We start from the raw sequence: 20,116 nt of genomic DNA, 5'->3' as shown, positions 1-20,116 counted from the left end.
GGTAAGAAACGTTCTTGCTAGAAACCTATAGCAGCCACGTAAAAATTGCAACAACAATTAGAGGACGTCTAACTTGTTTTTGCAGCAAGTGTCATGTGATGTGATATGGCCAGAAGGATGTGATGAATGATATATGTAATGTATGAGATTGATCATGTTCTTGTAATAGGAATCACGACTTGCATGTCGATGAGTATGACAACCGGCAGGAGCCATAGGAGTTGTCTTAATTTATTTATGACATGCGTGTCAACTGAAACGTCATGTAATTACTTTACTTTATTGCTAACCGTTAGCCATAGTAGTAGAAGTAATAGTTGGCGAGACAACTTCATGAAGACACGATGATGGAGATCATGATGATGGAGATCATGGTGTCATGCCGGTGATGATGATGAACATGGCGCCCCGAAGATGGAGATCAAAAGGAGCAAAATGATATTGGCCATATCATGCCACTATTTGATTGCATGTGATGTTTATCATGTTTTATATATTATTTGCTTAGAACGACGGTAGCATAAATAAGATGATCCCTCGCTAAAATTTCAAGAAAGTGTCCCCCCTAACTGTGCACCGTTGCGAAGGTTCGTTGTTCCGAAGCACCACGTGATGATCGGGTGTGATAGGTTCTAACATTCGCATACAACGGGTGTAAGCCAGATTTACACACGCAATACACTTAGGTTGACTTGACGAGCCTAGCATGTACAGACATGGCCTCGGAACACAAGAGACCGAAAGGTCGAGCATGAGTCGTATAGCAGATACGATCAACATGAAGATGTTCACCGATGATGACTAGTCCGTCTCACGTGATGATCAGACACGGCCTAGTTGACTCGGATCATGTATCACTTAGATGACTAGAGGGATGTCTGTCTGAGTGCGAGTTCATTAATAATTTGATTAGATGAACTTAATTATCATGAACTTAGTCTAAAATCTTTACAATATGTCTTGTACATCAAATGGCCCACGCTAATGTCAACCTCAACTTCAACGCGTTCCTAGAGAAAACCAAGCTGAAAGACGATGGTAGCAACTATACGGACTGGGTCCGGAACTTGAGGATCATCCTCATAGCTGCCAAGAAAGCATATGTCCTTGAAGCACCGCTAGGTGAAGCACCCGTCCCAGCAAACCAAGACGTTATGAACGCCTGGCAAACACGTGTTGATGATTACTCCCTGGTTCAGTGCGGCATGCTTTACAGCTTAGAACCGGGGCTCCAAAAGCGTTTCGAGCAGCACGGAGCATATGAGATGTTCCAAGAGCTGAAAATGGTTTTCCAAGCTCATGCCCGGGTCGAGAGATATGAAGTCTCCGACAAGTTCTACAGTTGTAAGATGGAGGAGAATAGTTCCGTCAGCGAACACATACTCAAAATGTCTGGGTTGCACAACCGCTTGTCTCAGCTGGGAGTTAATCTCCCGGATGATGTGGTCATTGACAGAATCCTTCAGTCGCTCCCACCTAGCTACAAGAGCTTTGTGATGAACTTCAATATGCAGGGGATGGAAAAGACCATTCCTAAGGTATATTCGATGCTGAAATCAGCGGAGGTGGAGATCAAAAAGGAACATCAAGTGTTGATGGTGAATAAGACCACTAAGTTCAAGAAAGGCAAGGGTAAGAAGAAATTCAAGAAAGACGGCAAGGGAGTTGCCGTGCCCGGTAAGCAAGCTGCCGGGAAGAAGAGAAAGATGGGACCCAAGCCTGAGACTGGGTGCTTTTATTGCAAGGGAAACGGTCACTGGAAGCGGAACTGCCCCAAGTACTTAGCGGATAAGAAGGTCGGCAATACCAAAGGTATATGTGATATACATGTTATTGATGTGTACCTAACCAGCGCTCGTAGTAGCTCCTGGGTATCTGATACCGGTGCGGTTGCTCATATTTTTAACTCAAAGCAGGAGCTGCGGAATAAGTGGAGACTGGCGAAGGACGAGGTGACGATGCACGTCGGGAATGGTTCCAAGGTCGATGTGATCGCCGTCGGCACGCTACCTCTACATTTACCTGGGATTAGTTTTAAACCTCAATAATTGTTATTTAGTGCCAGCTTTGAGCATGAACATTGTATCTGGATCTCGTTTAATGCGAGATGGCTACTCATTTAAATCCGAGAATAATGGTTGTTCTATTTATATGAGTGATATGTTTTATGGTCATGCCCCGCTGGTCAATGGTTTATTCTTAATGAATCTCGAACGTGATGTTACACATATTCATAGTGTGAATGCCAAGAAATGTAAGGTTGATAATGATAGTCCCACATACTTGTGGCACTGCCGCCTTGGTCACATTGGTGTCAAACGCATGAAGAAACTCCATGCAGATGGACTTTTGGAGTCTCTTGATTATGAATCATTTGACACGTGCGAACCATGCCTCATGGGCAAAATGACCAAGACTCCGTTCTCCGGAACAATGGAGCGAGCAACCAACTTATTGGAAATCATACATACTGATGTGTGCGGTCCAATAAGCGTTGAGGCTCGCGGTGGCTATCGTTATGTTCTCACCCTCACTGATGACTTGAGTAGATATGTGTATGTCTACTTAATGAAACACAAGTATGAGACCTTTGAAAAGTTCAAGGAATTTCAGAGTGAGGTTGAAAATCTACGTGACAGGAAAATAAAGTTCTTACGATCAGATCGTGGAGGGGAATATTTGAGTCACGAATTTGGCACACACTTAAAGAAATGTGGAATTGTTTCACAACTCACGCCGCCTGGAGCACCTCAGTGTAATGGTGTGTCCGAACGTCCTAATCGCACTCTATTGGATATGGTGCGATCTATGATGTCTCTTACTGATCTACCGCTATCATTCTGGGGTTATGCTTTAGAGACTGCCACATTCACTTTAAATAGGGCTCCGTCGAAATCCGTTGAGACGACACCGTATGAATTATGGTTTGGAAAGAAACCTAAGCTGTCGTTTCTTAAAGTTTGGGGATGCGATGCTTATGTCAAGAAACTTCAACCTGAAAAGCTCGAACCCAAGTCAGAAAAAATGCGTCTTCATAGGATACCCTAAGGAAACCATTGGGTATACCTTCTACCTCAGATCTGAAGGCAAGATCTTCGTTGCCAAGAACGGGTCCTTTCTGGAGAAAGAGTTTCTCTCGAAAGAAGTGGGAGGAAAGTGGAACTTGATGAGATGACCCCTCTCGAACCAGAAAGTAGCGCAACACAAGAAAATGTTTCTGTGGTGCCTGCACCGACTAGAGAGGAAGTTAATGATGACGATCATGATCAAGTTACCACTGAACTTCGGAGGTCCACAAGGACACGTTCCGCACCAGAGTGGTACGACAACCCTGTCCTGGAAATCATGTTGTTGGACAACGGTGAACCTTCGAACTATGAAGAAGCAATGGCGGGCCCAGATTCCAACAAATGGCTTGAAGCCATGCAATCCGAGATAGGATCCATGTATGAAAACAAAGTATGGACTTTGACAGACTTGCCCGATGATCGGCGAGCGATAGAAAATAAATGGATCTTTAAGAAGAAGACAGACGCGGATGGAAATGTTACCATCTATAAAGCTCGACTTGTCGCTAAGGGTTATCGACAAGTTCAAGGAGTTGACTACGATGAGACCTTCTCACCCGTAGCGAAGCTGAAGTCCGTCCGAATCATGTTAGCAATTGCCGCATTCTATGATTATGAAATATGGCAAATGGACGTCAAAACGGCATTCCTTAACGGCTTCCTTAAGGAAGAATTGTATATGATGCAACCGGAAGGTTTTGTCGATCCTAAGAATGCTGACAAAGTATGCAAGCTCCAGCTCTCAATCTATGGGCTGGTGCAGGAATCTCGGAGTTGGAACATTCGCTTTGATGAGATGATCAAAGCGTTTGGGTTTACACAGACTTATGGAGAAGCCTGTGTTTACAAGAAAGTGAGTGGGAGCTCTGTAGCATTTCTCATATTATATGTGGATGACATACTATTAATGGAAAATGATATAGAATTCTTGGAAAGTTTAAAGGCCTATTTGAATAAGTGTTTTTCAATGAAGGACCTTGGAGAAGCTGCTTACATATTAGGCATCAAGATCTATAGAGATAGATCGAGACGCCTCATAGGTCTTTCACAAAGCACATACCTTGACAAGATATTGAAGAAGTTCAATATGGATCAGTCCAAGAAGGGGTTATTGCGTGTATTGCAAGGTGTGAGATTGAGCACGGCTCAATGCCCGACCACAGCAGAAGATAGAGAAAAGATGAGTGTCGTCCCCTATGCCTCGGCCATAGGGTCTATTACATATTAGGCATCAAGATCTATAGAGATAGATCGAGACGCCTCATAGGTCTTTCACAAAGCACATACCTTGACAAGATATTGAAGAAGTTCAATATGGATCAGTCCAAGAAGGGGTTATTGCGTGTATTGCAAGGTGTGAGATTGAGCACGGCTCAATGCCCGACCACAGCAGAAGATAGAGAAAAGATGAGTGTCGTCCCCTATGCCTCGGCCATAGGGTCTATTATGTATGCCATGCTGTGCACCAGACCTGATGTAAACCTTGCCGTAAGTTTGGTAGGAAGGTACCAAAGTAATCCCGGCATGGAACACTGGACAACGGTCAAGAACATCCCGAAGTACCTGAAAAGGACTAAGGATATGTTTCTCATTTATGGAGGTGACAAAGAGCTCGTCGTAAAGGGTTACGTCGATGCTAGCTTCGACACAGATCTGGAAGACTCTAAGTCACAAACCGGATACGTGTATATTTTGAATGGTGGGGCAGTCAGCTGGTGCAGTTGCAAGCAAAGCGTCGTGGCGGGATCTACGTGTGAAGCGGAGTACATGGCAGCCTCGGAGGCAGCACATGAAGCAATCTGGATGAAGGAGTTCATTGCCGACCTAGGAGTTATTCCCAATGCATCAGGGCCGATGACTCTCTTCTGTGACAACATTGGAGCTATTGCCCTTGCCAAGGAGCCCAGGTTTCACAAGAAGACCAGGCACATCAAGCGTCGCTTCAACTCCATTCGTGAAAATGTTCAAAATGGAGACATAGATATTTGTAAAGTGCATACGGATTTGAATGTCGCAGATCCGTTGACTAAACCTCTTCCACGAGCGAAATATGATCAACACCAGAACTCTATGGGTGTACGATTCATCACAATGTAACTAGATTATTGACTCTAGTGCAAGTGGGAGACTGTTGGAAATATGCCCTAGAGGCAATAATAAAATGGTTATTATTATATTTCCTTGTTCATGATAATTGTCTATTGTTCATGCTATAATTGTGTTATCCGGAAATCGTAATACATGTGTGAACACATAGACCATAACATGTCCCTAGTGAGCCTCTAGTTGACTAGCTCGTTGATCAATAGATGCTTACGGTTTCCTGACCATGGACATTGGATGTCATTGATAACGGGATCACATCATTAGGAGAATGATGTGATGGACAAGACCCAATCCTAAGCATAGCACTAGATCGTGTAGTTCGTTTGCTAAAGCTTTTCTAATGTCAAGTATCATTTCCTTAGACCATGAGATCGTGCAACTCCCGGATACCGTAGGAATGCTTTGGGTGTACCAAACGTCACAACGTAACTGGGTAGCTATAAAGGTGCACTACAGGTATCTCCGAAAGTGTCTGCTGGGTTTGCTCGGATCGAGACTGGGATTTGTCACTCCATACGATGGAGAGGTATCTCTGGGCCCACTCGGTAATGCATCATCATAATGAGCTCACTGTGACTAAGTAGTTAGTCACGGGATCATGCATTACGGAACGAGTAAAGTGACTTGCCGGTAACGAGATTGAACGAGGTATTGGGATACCGACGATCGAATCTCGGGCAAGTAACGTATCGATTGACAAAGGGAATTGTATACGGGATTGCTTGAATCCTCGACATCGTGGTTCATCCGATGAGATCATCGTGGAACATGTGGGAGCCAACATGGGTATCCAGATCCCGCTGTTGGTTATTGGCTAGAGAGGTGTCTCGGTCATGTCTGCATGATTCCCGAACCCGTAGGGTCTACACACTTAAGGTTCGATGACGCTAGGGTTATAAGGAAGGTTTGTATGTGATTACCGAATGTTGTTCGGAGTCCCGGATGAGATCCCGGACATCACGAGGAGTTCCGGAATGGTCCGGAGGTGAAGATTTATATATGGGAAGTCATCATACGGTCACCGGAAATATTCGGGGGTATACTGGTATTGTACCGGGACCACCGGAGGGGTTCCGGGGGTCCACCGGGAGGGTCCACCTGCCCCGGAGGGCCTTATGGGCTGTAGGTGGAAGGGAACCAGCCCTAAGTGGGCTGGGCGCCAACCCCCCTAGGGCCCATGCGCCTAGGGTTTGGGGGGAACCCTAAAGGGGGGCGCCCCCCTTGCTTGGGGGGCAAGCTCCCTCCCCTTGGCCCCCGCCCCCCCTCTAGATCTCATCTAGAGGGGCCGCCCCCCTTCCCCCTTCTCCCTATAAATAGAGGGGTGAGGGGAGGGCTGCAGCACCACATCCAAGGCGCAGCCCCTCCCCTCCCCAACACCTCTCCTCCTCCGCGTGTGCTTGGCGAAGCCCTGCCGAAGAACTGTCACTCCACCACCACCACGCCGTCGTGCTGCTGTTGGAGCCTTCTTCCTCAACATCTCCCTCCTCCTTGCTGGATCAAGGCGTGGGAGACGTCACCGGGCTGCACGTGTGTTGAACGCGGAGGCACCGTTGTTCGGTGCTTGGATCGCGATTCTGCTTTGATCTGAATCGCTACGTGTACGACTCCCTCATCCGCGTTCTTGCAACGCTTCCATCTCACGATCTTCAACGGTATGAAGATGCACTCTCCTCTCTCTCGTTGCTAGTTACTCCATAGATTGATCTTGGTGATGCGTAGAATTTTTTTTAATTTCTGCTACGATCCCCAATAGTCCGAACATCGTAACCGTACTTTATTAGATTGGTGCGATCTATGATGTCTCTTATCGATTTACCACTATCGTTTTGGGGTGATGCTTTAGATGGCTGCATTCACGTTAAATAGGGCACCATCTAAATCCGTTCAGACGACACCATATGAACTGTGGTTTGGCAAGAAACCTAAGCTGTCGTTTCTTAAAGTTTGGGGCTGCGATGCTTATGTGAAAAAGCTTCAACCTGATAAGCTCAAACCCAAATCAGAGAAATACGTCTTCATAGGATACCCAAAGGAGACTGTTGGGTACACCTTCTATCACAGATCTGAAGGCAAGATATTCGTTTCTAAGAATGGATCCTTTCTAGAGAAGGAGTTTCTCTCGAAAGAAGTGAGTGGGAGGAAAGTAGAACTTGATGAGGTAATTGTACCTTCTCCTGAATTGGAAAGTAGTTCATCACAGAAATCAGTTCCAGTGATTCCTACACCAATTAGTGAGGAAGCTAATGATGATGATCATGAAACTTCAGATCAAGTTACTACCGAACCTCGTAGGTCAACCAGAGTACGTTCCGCACCAGAGTGGTACGGTAATCCTGTTCTGGAAGTCATGTTACTAGACCATGACGAACCTACGAACTATGAGGAAATGATGATGAGCCCAGATTCCCCGAAATGGCTTGAGGCCATGAAATCTGAGATGGGATCGATGTATGAGAACAAAGTGTGGACTTTAGTTGACTTTCCCCATGATCGGCAAGCCATAGAGAATAAATGGATCTTCAAGAAGAAGAGTGACGCTGACGGTAATATTACTGTCTACAAAGCTCGACTTGTTGCGAAAGGTTTTCGACAAGTTCAAGGAGTTGACTACGATGAGACCTTCTCACCCGTAGCGATGCTTAAGTCTGTCCGAATCATGTTAGCAATTGCCACATTTTATGATTATGAAATTTGGCAAATGGGTGTCAAAACTGCATTCCTTAATGGATATCTTAAAAAAGAGTTGTATATGATGCAACCAGAAGGTTTTGTGGATCCTAAAGGTGCTAACAAAGTGTGCAAGCTCCAGCGATCCATTTATGGACTGGTGCAAGCATCTCGGAGTTGGGATATACGCTTTGATAGTGTGATCAAAGCATATGGTTTTATATAGACTTTTGGAGAAGCCTGTATTTACAAGAAAGTGAGTGGGAGCTCTGTAGCATTTCTGATATTATATGTGGATGACATATTGTTGATTGGAAATGATATAGAATTTCTGGATAGCATAAAAGGATACTTGAATAATAATTTTTCAATGAAAGACCTCGGTGAAGCTGCTTATATATTGGGCATCAAGATCTATAAAGATAGATCAAGACGCTTAATTGGAATTTCACAAAGCACATACCTTGATAAAGTTTTGAAAAATTTCAAAATGGATCAGTCAAAGAAAGGGTTCTTGCCTGTGTTACAAGGTGTGAAGTTGAGTCAGACTCAATGCCCGACCACTTCAGAAGATAGAGAGAAAATGAAAGTCATTCCCTATGCCTCAGCCATAGGTTCTATCATGTATGCAATGTTGTGTACCAGACATGATGTGTGCCTTGCTATAAGTTTAGTAGGGAGGTACCAAAGTAATCCAGGAGTTGATCACTGGACAACAGTCAAGAACATCCTGAAATACCTGAAAAGGACTAAGGATATGTTTCTCGTTTATGGAGGTGACAAAGAGCTTGTCGTAAATGGTTACGTCGATGCAAGCTTTGACACTGATCCAGATGACTCTAAGTCACAAACCGGATACGTATTTATATTGACTGCTGGAGCTGTCAGTTGGTGCAGTTCCAAGTAGAGCGTCGTGGAGGGATCTACGTGTGAAGCGGAGTACATAGTTGTTTCGGAAGCAGCAAATGAAGCAGTCTGGATGAAGGAGTTCATATCCGATCTAGGCGTAATACTTAGTGCATCGGGTCCAATGAAAATCTTTTGTGACAATACTGGTGCAATTGCCCTGGCAAAGGAATCCAGATTTCACAAGAGAACCAAGCACATCAAGAGACGCTTCAACTCCATCCGGGATCTAGTCCAGGTGGGAGACATAGAAATTTGCAAGATACATACGGATCTGAATGTTGCAGACCCGTTGACTAAGCCTCTTCCACGAGCAAAACATGATCAGCACCAAGGCTCCATGGGTGTTAGAATCATTACTGTGTAATCTAGATTATTGACTCTAGTGCAAGTGGGAGACTGAAGGAAATATGCCCTAGAGGCAATAATAAAGTTGTTATTTATATTTCCTTATATCATGATAAATGTTTATTATTCATGCTAGAATTGTATTAACCAGAAACTTAGTACATGTGTGAATACATAGACAAAACAGAGTGTCCCTAGTATGTCTCTACTTGACTAGCTCGTTAATCAAAGATGGTTAAGTTTCCTGACCATAGACATGTGTTGTCATTTGATGAACGGGATCACATCATTAGAGAATGATGTGATGGACAAGACCCATCTGTTAGCTTAGCATTATGATCGTTTAGTTTTATTGCTATTGCTTTCTTCATGACTTATACATATTCCTCTAACTATGAGATTGTGCAACTCTCGAATACCGGAGGAACACCTTGTGTGCTATCAAACGTCACAACGTAACTGGGTCATTATAAAGATGCTCTACAGGCGTCTCCGAAGGTGTTTGTTGAGTTGGCATAGATCAAGATTAGGATTTGTCACTCCGTGTATCCGAGAGGTATCTCTGTGCCCTCTCGGTAATGCACATCACTATAAGCCTTGCAAACAATGTGACTAATGAGTTAGTTGCGGGATGATGCTTTACGGAACGAGTAAAGAGACTTGCCGGTAACGAGATTGAACTAGGTATGAGGATACCGACGATCGAATCTCGGGCAAGTAACATAACGATGACAAAGGGAATGACGTATGTTGTTATGCGGTTTGACCGATAAAGATCTTCGTAGAATATGTAAGAGCCAATATGAGCATCTAGGTTCCGCTATTGGTTATTGACCGGAGATGTGTCTCGGTCATGTCTACATAGTTCTCGAACCCGTAGGGTCCGCACGCTTAACGTTCGATGACGATTTGTATTATGAGTTGTGTGTTTTGGTGACCGAAGTTCGTTCGGAGTCCCGGATGAGATCACGGACATGACGAGGAGTCTCGAAATGGTTGAGAGGTAAAGATTCATATTTTGGAAGGTTGTATTCGGACATCGGAATGGTTTCGAGTGATTTGGGTATTTTTCCGGAGTACCGAGGGGTTACCGGAACCCCCCGGGGAAGTGTTGGGCCAACATGGGCCTAAGGGAGAGAGAGGGAAGCCCGCGGGGGGTGGCCGCGCGCCCCCCTCCTAGGGAGTCCGAATAGGACAAGGAGGAGGGGGTGGCGCCCCCCTTCCCTTTCCCTCTCCCTCTCCTTCCTTTTCCCTCCGGTGGAGAAAGGACACTCTCCCCGTCTCGTTGCTATAATATAACGCTTCCGCTTTCGGTCTACGAGGGTACGTGGGCACACTCTCCCCGTCTCGTTGCTATGCATCTCCTAGGTAGACCTTGCGTGATCGTAGGATATTTTTTGAAATTGCATGCTATGTTCCCCAAAAGTGCCTGCCTTGCATAAAAGTTGTGTGTGAAGGCCGAATGACATGTTCAGCAACCGAATTTAGCCTAATGGTCGCAATCTTCGTGAATATTCTAAAACTAACATTAAGGAGGCAATCTTATATCTCGAAGATTTGCTAGTGCCCGCGTCCCCCTCCCCCTAGGGCGACTCGGGCGGAGCCCAGATACCTAGCCGCCGCCACCTCGAACTCCCTCCTCCTCTCGCTCCGCCGCCGCCGGAGGACGCCGCCGGGCTAAGCCCGGGGGTCGATGGCGGTGGCGGGGGATCTCCTTTCTCTCGCGTCTCCGTGGTGGGGCGGACCCCAAGGCGTGTGTTGGCGCGGCCGATCTGGGATCTGCGGCAGGCGGCCGGAGGCCGGCTCGTCTTCGGACGGTGATGGCTTGGCGTGGCGGGCGACCCAGTCACGGGCGGCGGCCAGGGCTGCGGGCGCAGCGGCTGGCCCTTGGGGCGACGACGGTTGCAGTCGGCGGCGGCAGCTTGGCTGCGGTGGCATGAATGCTGCCTTCAGATCGGCGACGGCGGCGTGGAGGCCTGGTGGCCTCGTCGACGGCACCTCCGATCAGATCTGTTCTGACCGGTGCAGCCGGCGGTGGTGGTCATCTCTTCCGTCAGAGGTGGTCGGCCTGAAGCTGGGTGTTCGGATCTCAGGATTCGTCATCTAGTACCTGCTGCGAGTCGGGGAGACGTAGTTGCCGGTGAAAACCGAGCCGATGGGCGGGCGATGGCGGCGTTCCGCGTCGTTACCTTGATGAAGGCATCGTCATGTGACTACTGTCGACCCACTCGTACTGCTCCGGGGGAAACCCTAGGATCTGGTCTTTCAGATCGGACGATGGCGGCATTGCGGTGTCGTTTCTCTCTTGGGAGCATCGTTTGTGGAGCAGCGCTGGAAGTTAGAGGCAGGAGGTGGAGCGACTTCGTCTTGCACGGAGCTTCGGTGGAAATGTCAAGTCATGCCTGGCCGACAGGTGCTACGCTTTGTCATGCCTGTTCGGCAGGTGCTACGCACGACAGATCTTCCAAAGACTTCAAGCTGTGTCGGCTGGTGGTACTTGGCGGCATGGTGCTGAGGTGTACTGGCGGCGACTGCGACGTGCTCAGCAGTTCGCGCGCAGGGAGGTGGTGCCGTTTGGCGTCGTGGTGGCGTCGACGGTAGCTAGACCTGGCAAGGTTGATGCGTCAGTACAGCTCTAAAGATGGAATGGTGGCAGTTGGCGGCGGCGGCCTCTGAGAGCGCGCCGGACCAGTGTGTGCCCCATACCCGACAAGTGGCTTGGTTGGGGCCTCAGGTCTTAAATGTTAGGTTTGGCTGCGAGGTCTGTTTGGTATTAGGCCCAAACTATCAGCATTCGTGCATCAACTGGATAGGAGTAGCGACAGTTGTTGCCTAGATGATGGCTTCAGATTTACTGTTGTTTTTCTTTGTAAGGTCTTTGTGAATAATTAATAAAGTAGCTGCATGCATCGCCCAAAAAAAGGCAAATATGTCTATATTGTTGTATCCTTTCAGCCTCATTAACCTTAGGTAATAAAATAATCTCACCGAAGTTTAAGCGAAATAATTCTAGTTGACCAGCATATAGGTCGCTAAACAAAAATAGGAGATCCGGTTTGGTGACCTCTGAGAAGTTTTGATAGAACTCGGCGGGAAAATCATCCGGAGCCGAGGCTTTGTCATGCTCCATTAGGAAAACCGCCTTTTTAACTTCTTGAGTATACTTTTTTCCATTACATGATCAGAAAATAAGCCCTGGTGATAGACACACTTTGTTGTTAGCTTACATATGCAAATCTGAACGCACGACAGGTAAAAGATTCTGCATCACTTTCTACCCAAGTTACACGATGTTTATCATCTGCCTGATGCGCAATCGCAAATGGGGCGTTAGAGGTATTACCTTCGTACCAAAAGTTAAGATGCTTTTCGGTTTTGCATAGCGCATAAAAAACGTCTTACATTTTGTAACGGAGGGAGTAAAATCTAAGGCGGCAAAACGTGTTTGGTAAGTGGCAGATTGTATTCTTTCACGGGATTGCGGCAGATAGTTTCCTACTTTCTGCTACTTTGAACTGTAGGTTTCTTGCTGGTATGGGCAGTGATGTACGAACCTTTGTCGCCAATCTCTTGGACAGTTGGACTCTTCTCCCATCCACTTTTGAAGTTCCCTGCTGCTGCAGGGTTTGGCAAGGAAGTCGCAAGACGGCGTTAACCAATTTTGGTTAGTCGGTAACGTGAATCAAACCCCCAAGCGTGCAGTCCCTGTCACCTTTTACTCCTTGGATTAGGTCTGAATCATACCTGCATATCTGTTGATTTGCTCTGTTCTTCTGTCTCAACTGCTAGTCAAGGCGAGCCATATCATTGTCACGTGTTCAATGCTTTACAGATCGCTTGCTACCATAATCTTTTGTCCAAAAAGCAGAACCTATCTGAAGTTGAAGTGTAGAGCTTGCCTACTGAAAGTCAGAAGTAAAAAAAATATCACACTCCTGGTCAATTTGCAGTTTGTTTACAGTAAAAAACAGACAGAGTAAATAAGCATTCGAGTCCTTCATAGTGCAGAGGAAATTAAGGATCTCACTGATAGGATCGCCTGGGACACTTTTAGCTGGACTTGCTCTAACGAACACAGTATGTTTTTCTTCTCCAGGTGCGACGATTGGACAGGCGATGGATTAGTTAACAGTTTCCGAAAAGGCGCGCGATTAGTTAATGGTCACCAGCGAGAAAATAGTACGCAAGCTGCTGAATGACCCTAACTAATCACATCGCACCTGCGTCGCCTCCTGCCCACCTAATCGCTGAAACTTGAGGAATCGCTGGGTTGGAGTGGGGAAAAGAGGGCCATCCCGTTTGACCTCGCTTTGTCAAACAGCCTATACTAGCTCCCGCAGGCTGCAGCATGGCTCCGGCGTTGAGAGATTCGCCACCTCAAACTCAAAGTGATCCATCTACTTTGCAGGTCTGTACTACTAGTGTCAAGGTGTTGTGCGCTTTCCAGCTGAACTGGTGTCCGAAGCGACGCACTTTCTTTGGTTTCGTTTTTCAGTCTCTTTCAGATTCTGAAATCTTGAATTCAAGCCCAGTCCAATCGGCTTTGTGATGCACCGAACATGTTTTTGATTCTTTCACTGAAAATGTGTTTCCATCCATGTTTATGGATGTTGATGGATTATGGATGGGCTTAGGCCCATATAAGACAATAATCTCTGGTTAATCTCTAAGGCCCATGCATGTGTACGATAAGTGGTGGGCAGTGTGGGAAGTTTAGTCAGTAAAAAGAGTGAGACCTCTTTATAAGGGCTGCTCCACCATTTGCTATTGGGAGCTTGGAAACTGTACACGCGCGCTCCTCCTCCACCCGCCTCGCAACGTCGCGCGATCGCGGAATGTGCCGAGCCGAAGCTTATTTTTGCCGGTCAGGAATGGTTAATTAATCTCGATCCCTCCATCCCCGTCACCGACCGCCTCTACTTCCACTACTTCCTCTGCATCGACTTCATGGCTGACGAAGCCGCCAAGAAGAAGGTCTCGGCCGACGCCGAGGCTGCTGCTGCCGCCCCCGCTTTGGCCTGGCCAACCGGAGGGTATGACTTGTTCATCCCTTGTTTGCTCGTTCATGTGTTGGCCGTATATATGATGTTCATAGATGTTTCGGTTATATGTACTATACGTGCTCACATGGTTAGGTATCGGTATGAGATGCATATCGTATTTGCCATGTTTACTATTTACTCGTGGATTAGATTAGTCGAAGATGTGCTAATATGTCCAACGGTTGCTAGATGAGTCAGGTGAAATTGACACTAGATAACTACTACAGTTGACTTAGAGCATCTCTAGCCGATCTCTTATAATACACTCCATAATTTAGCCCCTCAAACGGCTGTTATATCTTAACTCCTTATATTTGAGGAGTTGAATAAAAAAGACTCCTAGCCAAACTCCTAAAACTTAACTCTTTAAAAAACATTTCTTCGTCAATTCTTCTATGTTTTTGTTTACGTGCTACTTTCAATTACAGATTTGCACACATATTAAATTCAAACTTAATAATGAAAGTTCACACAATTCATGAATTACAAATTTAAAGTCTATAAATCAAAATTTTCAAACTCAAACACACGGAAGGGTCCAATGAAGTACAGAACATGACAGAAGCACAACAATCAAGTTTCAACAAGATCACCTTGGAGGCGAGTATGAATTTCTCGGTTCTCGATGCTTCGATGCACTGCGAGGAATCTCTGTATCATGTTTGCATCGTGTTCCGGCTCAATAGGATCCTGATTGGTGATGTACGAAAGTTCCCTGCCATGCCTCTCTCATCTTCAGTGATCATATTATACAAAATGATGCAGCATGTCATTATTAGCGATAAGACTTGTCGGTTTCAATACTCTGCATGGCCACGAATAATGGCAAAGCGCTTTTGAAGCACACTGAAAGCTCTCTCAACACCCTTCCTTGCCGACTCTTGATGCATTGCAAAGTGGGATCTCTGGTTGCCTTGAGGACACATGATTGTCTTAAAAAATGTGGCTCATGAAGGATAGATGGCATCTGTGAGGTAGTAACCCATCGTATATTGACGACCATTGACAATGTAGTTGCAAGGATTGCAACAAACCTTTCGAAAGAGTGGTGATCTCAACAACACATTCAGGTCACTACGGGAGCCAGGCAATCCAAAGTATGATTGCCAAATCCACCCACCCTATGCAATATGCTCAAGAACGATTGTTGGATCTTTGGAGTGTCCTATGTACCGATTTTCAACGCTGGACAATTCTTCCATGTTTAATGCATGCAATCAATTGATACAAGCATTCCATGCCGGCCTCGTTTTCCACTCAAACCCCAAGAGTCTCTCGGTGTTTCATCTTTGGTTTCCCTCAAGTACTCTGCCCCATAGATCTCAATAATGTACGACTTCTGTGTATCTTCGAGCGGCCTCGAGGATTGAGTCATCCCCAATGTGACATAGTCATCAATGGCGACGGCCAAACATCCATAGGCAAGCACTCGAACAACCATGCCACACTTCATCAATGTGCTCGCCCTTTATCTACCCGATGCATCCGTCCTCGGTTTAAACTATTCATCATGCTTCTACACAACTGTTTCAATGGTGAGGAAGAGACTTTGGTGCATCCGAGATCGCCGACGAAAATACTTCTCCAGATAGGTTGCATTGGGTTTGAAGCAATCCTTCATAAGCTTCTCGTGGCCTTCTGTTCTATCTCGATTGATGTACAAGCGGTCGAACTGCGATCCTAGTGTTGGCCACCAAAAGTCCTCATTGACGATCACGACAATGGCCATTTTGAAATCATCATCATCTTCTTCCTCCTCGTCCGACGAAGTGTCATCAAAGAACATCTCCCTCAACCTCTTCATCTACAATATGCAATATTCCACGTTGAATTTGTTTTTTAACAAACAACAAAACATAATGAAAACAGCGTGAGACGACCGACAGTGAATGGCAAGGCAGTAGACGGCGAGCCTCAAACTGAACTCCCTGACCACTAACAAAGCTCATCGGTCTTGCCGCGATAACGGCACCGCCAAGCTCCTCAGTGGGTGCTCGTCATCTCCGTCGTCCGTCGGCTTTGTTTTGGAACAAACGAAGCTCGTCCGATGGTTTTTTCGGCCATGGGATCGAGGTTGCAGCAGCGGAGATATATGTCAATTTCCACGACGGCGGCAGAAGGTGACCGGCGAAGTGGGGCAGGAGGGGTGGCGGAGGCTGCTGGGTGTCGGCAGGCCGGTGGCTGAGGCTACGTGTGGACGCTGGAGGCAACACGGCGTCGATGCAGTGGGAGCGGATGAGAGGACCAAAATTATCCTGAGAATTGACGTCGGTCAAGTATATTTGAGGGCCGGCCGAGCCCGCGCTTAAAACTTGAAGGAGTTAAGATAAGCATCGATTACCTTCACATCCGACACCATCAAGGACGAGGCGCGTCTATGGGCCAAGGCGGGCGCTACCGGACTGCAAAACATTATCCCCGGCGCGTAGTCTCTAGTTTCTAGCCGTGGGGCTGAGCACACCCCTATCTGTTGTGCTCCTTCGCTTGTTCACCATGCCTAGTGCGCACATGGCATTGTAAGCGTTGTAATCCCATGCTTGTACTCTCCTTCTATCAATACAAAGATACGCAGCTTGCGTATTCGCGAAAAAAAGGGTTGGACATTTAACTCCTCAAAACGAAAAATAAAAGAGTTAAAATCTTTTAAAGGACCGGCAAGAGATGCTCTAAGGCAGATCACTGCTTTTCAACGTTTGCTCGATGATCTATCTATCTACCTTGTCGATTCACCGAGTTAATGCGGTCAGGAAAGCACCAGCCTATCTACCATTCTGCACAGGGAGCAGGAAGAATTCCATGAGCAAAGTTAAACGCAACGCATGGCGCCAGTGGGTGCAACAACTCCCCGTCACCGTTTCTGAACCATGGGCAGACCGTCCTTAAAGGGAAAGAATTAAAAGAGCAGGAGCAATCGAATCGCACGGAATCGTAACCTAATCTTCCAAACCTCAAACAACCGCACTGACCTCCCTCCATATATAGCCAGTCTCGCACCTGGATCTGTCATCAAGGCAACAACAACATCACCTGGCAGAATTAAGTGAGCAGCCAGCTAGCCAGCCCATTGGAAGGAGCTAGCTAGCAGGAGCAATGGAGGCGACCACGGCGACGAAACGCCTCATGGGGCTCTGCTGCTGCCTCTCTGGTGTTCTTCTGCTCTCCTTCCTGCTCCCCGGCGCACTGGCGGAGGAGCGATTCTACGAGTTCGTTGTACGTGCCCGTCTCTCTCTCTCTTTCTTCTCGTATATATTTTCTTAGTTCGTAATAGTAATGCTTAATCAATCTGCTTGTACGTTGTTGGCAATGAATATATGGCATGCAGGTCCAGGAGACGGTGGTGAAGCGGCTGTGCCAGACCAACAGGATCATCACAGTGAACGGGCAGTTCCCGGGGCCGACCATCGAGGTGCACAACGGCGACACGCTGGCGATCAGGGCGGTGAACATGGCGCAGTACAACGTGACCCTCCACTGGCACGGCCTCCGGCAGCTGCGGAACGGGTGGGCGGACGGGCCGGAGTTCGTGACGCAGTGCCCCATCCGGCCGGGGTCCAGCTACACGTACCGCTACACCATCCAGGAGCAGGAGGGCACCCTGTGGTGGCACGCGCACAGCTCCTGGCTCCGCGCCACCGTGCACGGCGCGCTCATCATCCTTCCCAAGCGCGGCATGCCCTACCCCTTCCCCAAGCCCGACAAGGAGTTCCCCGTCGTCCTGGGTACATACTACGCATGTCGATTCATACTGTCTGTCTAAGTCTAATGCTGTTGCTGAGAGAGATCGATCAGTTGGTTTGTTTGGTTTCTGATGATTGGATCATCGACGGATGTGCAGCGGAGTGGTGGAGGAGGGACCCGATCGCGGTGCTCAGGCAGTCCATGGTCACCGGTGCGCCGCCCAACGTCTCTGACACCATCCTCATCAACGGCCAGCCCGGGGATTTCCTCCCGTGCTCCAGCCAAGGTGAGAGTCGCTTCGGTTGTGTTGTGCGGGAGATCGATTCATTATTGCGGTTGTTGAGTAAACTAAAACGTTTTCAAACAGTGTTCTTTTGAGCCATTCCCTTGCAGTACAAATTTCCAGATATTGCTAAACCGACTAAAGGAACTTAATTTTTGTTTGAAAAAAAGCATCTCAGCACGTGAAAGTGGTTTGGAAAAAACTCATAGCTTGGCATAGGTCTTCTTTTGTACAGAGAAGCTTTGCATAGGTCTTGTCTAACACTACGACCGGAGCACAATACAACATTGAAATGGGGAAAATGGCGCTGTGCATGTACAATTACAATATATAGTAACTAATCATTTGCGCGGTGTGCATGTACATCACCACACAGAGACAAGTATCATTCCGGTGGTCGCTGGCGAGACGAACCTGGTACGCATCATCAACGCGGCCATGAACTCCGAGCTCTTCGTCTCCCTCGCCGGCCACAAGATGACGGTGGTCGCCGCCGACGCCGTGTACACCAAGCCCTTCGAGACAACCGTCGTGCTCCTTGGCCCCGGACAGACCACCGACGTCCTCGTCACCGCCCACGCCGCCGCCCCTGGCCGCTACTACCTCGGCGCCCGCGTCTACGCCTCAGCGCAGAACGTCCCCTTCGACAACACCACCGCCACCGCCATCTTCCAGTACAAGAACGCGGCCGGCTGCCCGCCCACAGGGGCAGGCGCTGGCGTTGGAGGCCACACCGGCCTAGGCCGTCCCCGATCCTCTGGCAATCCCGGCCGCGCAGGGCCGGCGCCGATGTTCCCAATGCTGCCAGCGAACAACGACACGAACACGGCGACCGGGTTCTCGAACCTCATCCGGAGCCCGGGGCCGGTGAAGGTGCCGGGACCGGTGACACAGGAGGTGTTCACCACCATTGGCTTCGGTCTGTTCAACTGCCAGCCGGGCCCGTTCTGCCAGGGCCCCAACAACACCCGGTTCGGCGCGAGCATGAACAACGTGTCGTTCCAGCTCCCCAACACCGTCTCCCTGCTGCAGGCGCACTACCACCGCATCCCCGGCGTCTTCACCGAGGACTTCCCCGCTCGCCCGCCGGTGGTCTTCGACTACACCTCGCAGAACGTCCCCCGAGCGCTGTGGCAGCCCGTGAAGGGCACGCGGCTGTACCGCGTCAAGTACGGCGCCGTGGTGCAGATGGTGTTCCAGGACACGGGCATCTTCGCCGCGGAGGAGCACCCCATGCACATCCACGGCTACCACTTCTACGTGCTCGCCACCGGCTTCGGCAACTACAACCCCAGGCGGGACGAGGCCAAGTTCAACATGGTCGACCCGCCCAGCCGGAACACCATCGGCGTGCCTGTCGGCGGGTGGGCCGTGGTGCGCTTCCTGGCAGACAACCCGGGCGTGTGGCTGGTGCACTGCCACATCGACGCGCATCTCACCGGCGGGCTCGCCATGGCGTTGGTGGTGGAGGACGGCAAGACCGAGCTCCAGACCACGATGCCGCCGCCGCTCGACCTGCCGCTCTGTGGCCTGTAGAGGTTTCCTGGTGACTTTCTGTACATGGCGGGGAACGTGAGTCTGTGTGCGTCTTACGTGTTGTGAATTGTGATGCTATCTGTTTGCCATTCCAATTTGGTATTGTAATTTGGATTTTCGATTTGAAATTGTAAAGAAAAGGCAAGGTTTTCGTTACGGGCCTCCTTTTTATTTATATATGAATATAAGAGTTTACACAGTGGGCCTCATTAACTAGTAACGGGCTTTACGAAGCGGCCTCCTTACAACTAACTCAATGGATTTTACCCTAAAAAAAAACTAACTCAATGGATGTCAGTTATGGCCAGGGCCGGCCCTGACAAGTCAGGGGCCCTAGTTCTAGTTGATAAACCCGGGCCTTCACAATATTTTTTTTGCGGGGACACAAAAATATTTGTATTGACTAAAAAGACACACAAATATTTGTAGAATTCTCTAAAAAAAATTGTAGAAGCGCTTGCTTATATATTTCAATGGCTAAT

General features: G+C 48.0%; 1 protein-coding gene across 1 annotated transcript; it reads left to right on the top strand.

The window, feature by feature from the left end:
- The first annotated feature begins 17,099 nt into the window (after positions 1-17,099).
- Positions 17,100-19,829, top strand: LOC109733461 (laccase-3). Its single transcript, XM_020292685.4, has 4 exons — positions 17,100-17,347; positions 17,460-17,856; positions 17,973-18,101; positions 18,475-19,829. Exons 1-4 carry the CDS (start codon positions 17,228-17,230, stop codon positions 19,632-19,634), a joined length of 1,806 nt encoding a protein of 601 aa, XP_020148274.1. The 5' UTR covers positions 17,100-17,227; the 3' UTR covers positions 19,635-19,829.
- Positions 19,830-20,116: the final 287 nt, after the last annotated feature.

This window comes from Aegilops tauschii, chromosome 4 (genome assembly GCF_002575655.3).
Source record: "Aegilops tauschii subsp. strangulata cultivar AL8/78 chromosome 4, Aet v6.0, whole genome shotgun sequence".
In the NCBI taxonomy this organism is placed as follows: Eukaryota; Viridiplantae; Streptophyta; class Magnoliopsida; order Poales; family Poaceae; genus Aegilops; species Aegilops tauschii.
Note: the sequence above shows the minus strand (reverse complement) of the source record. Positions and strands in the feature narration are given on the sequence as shown.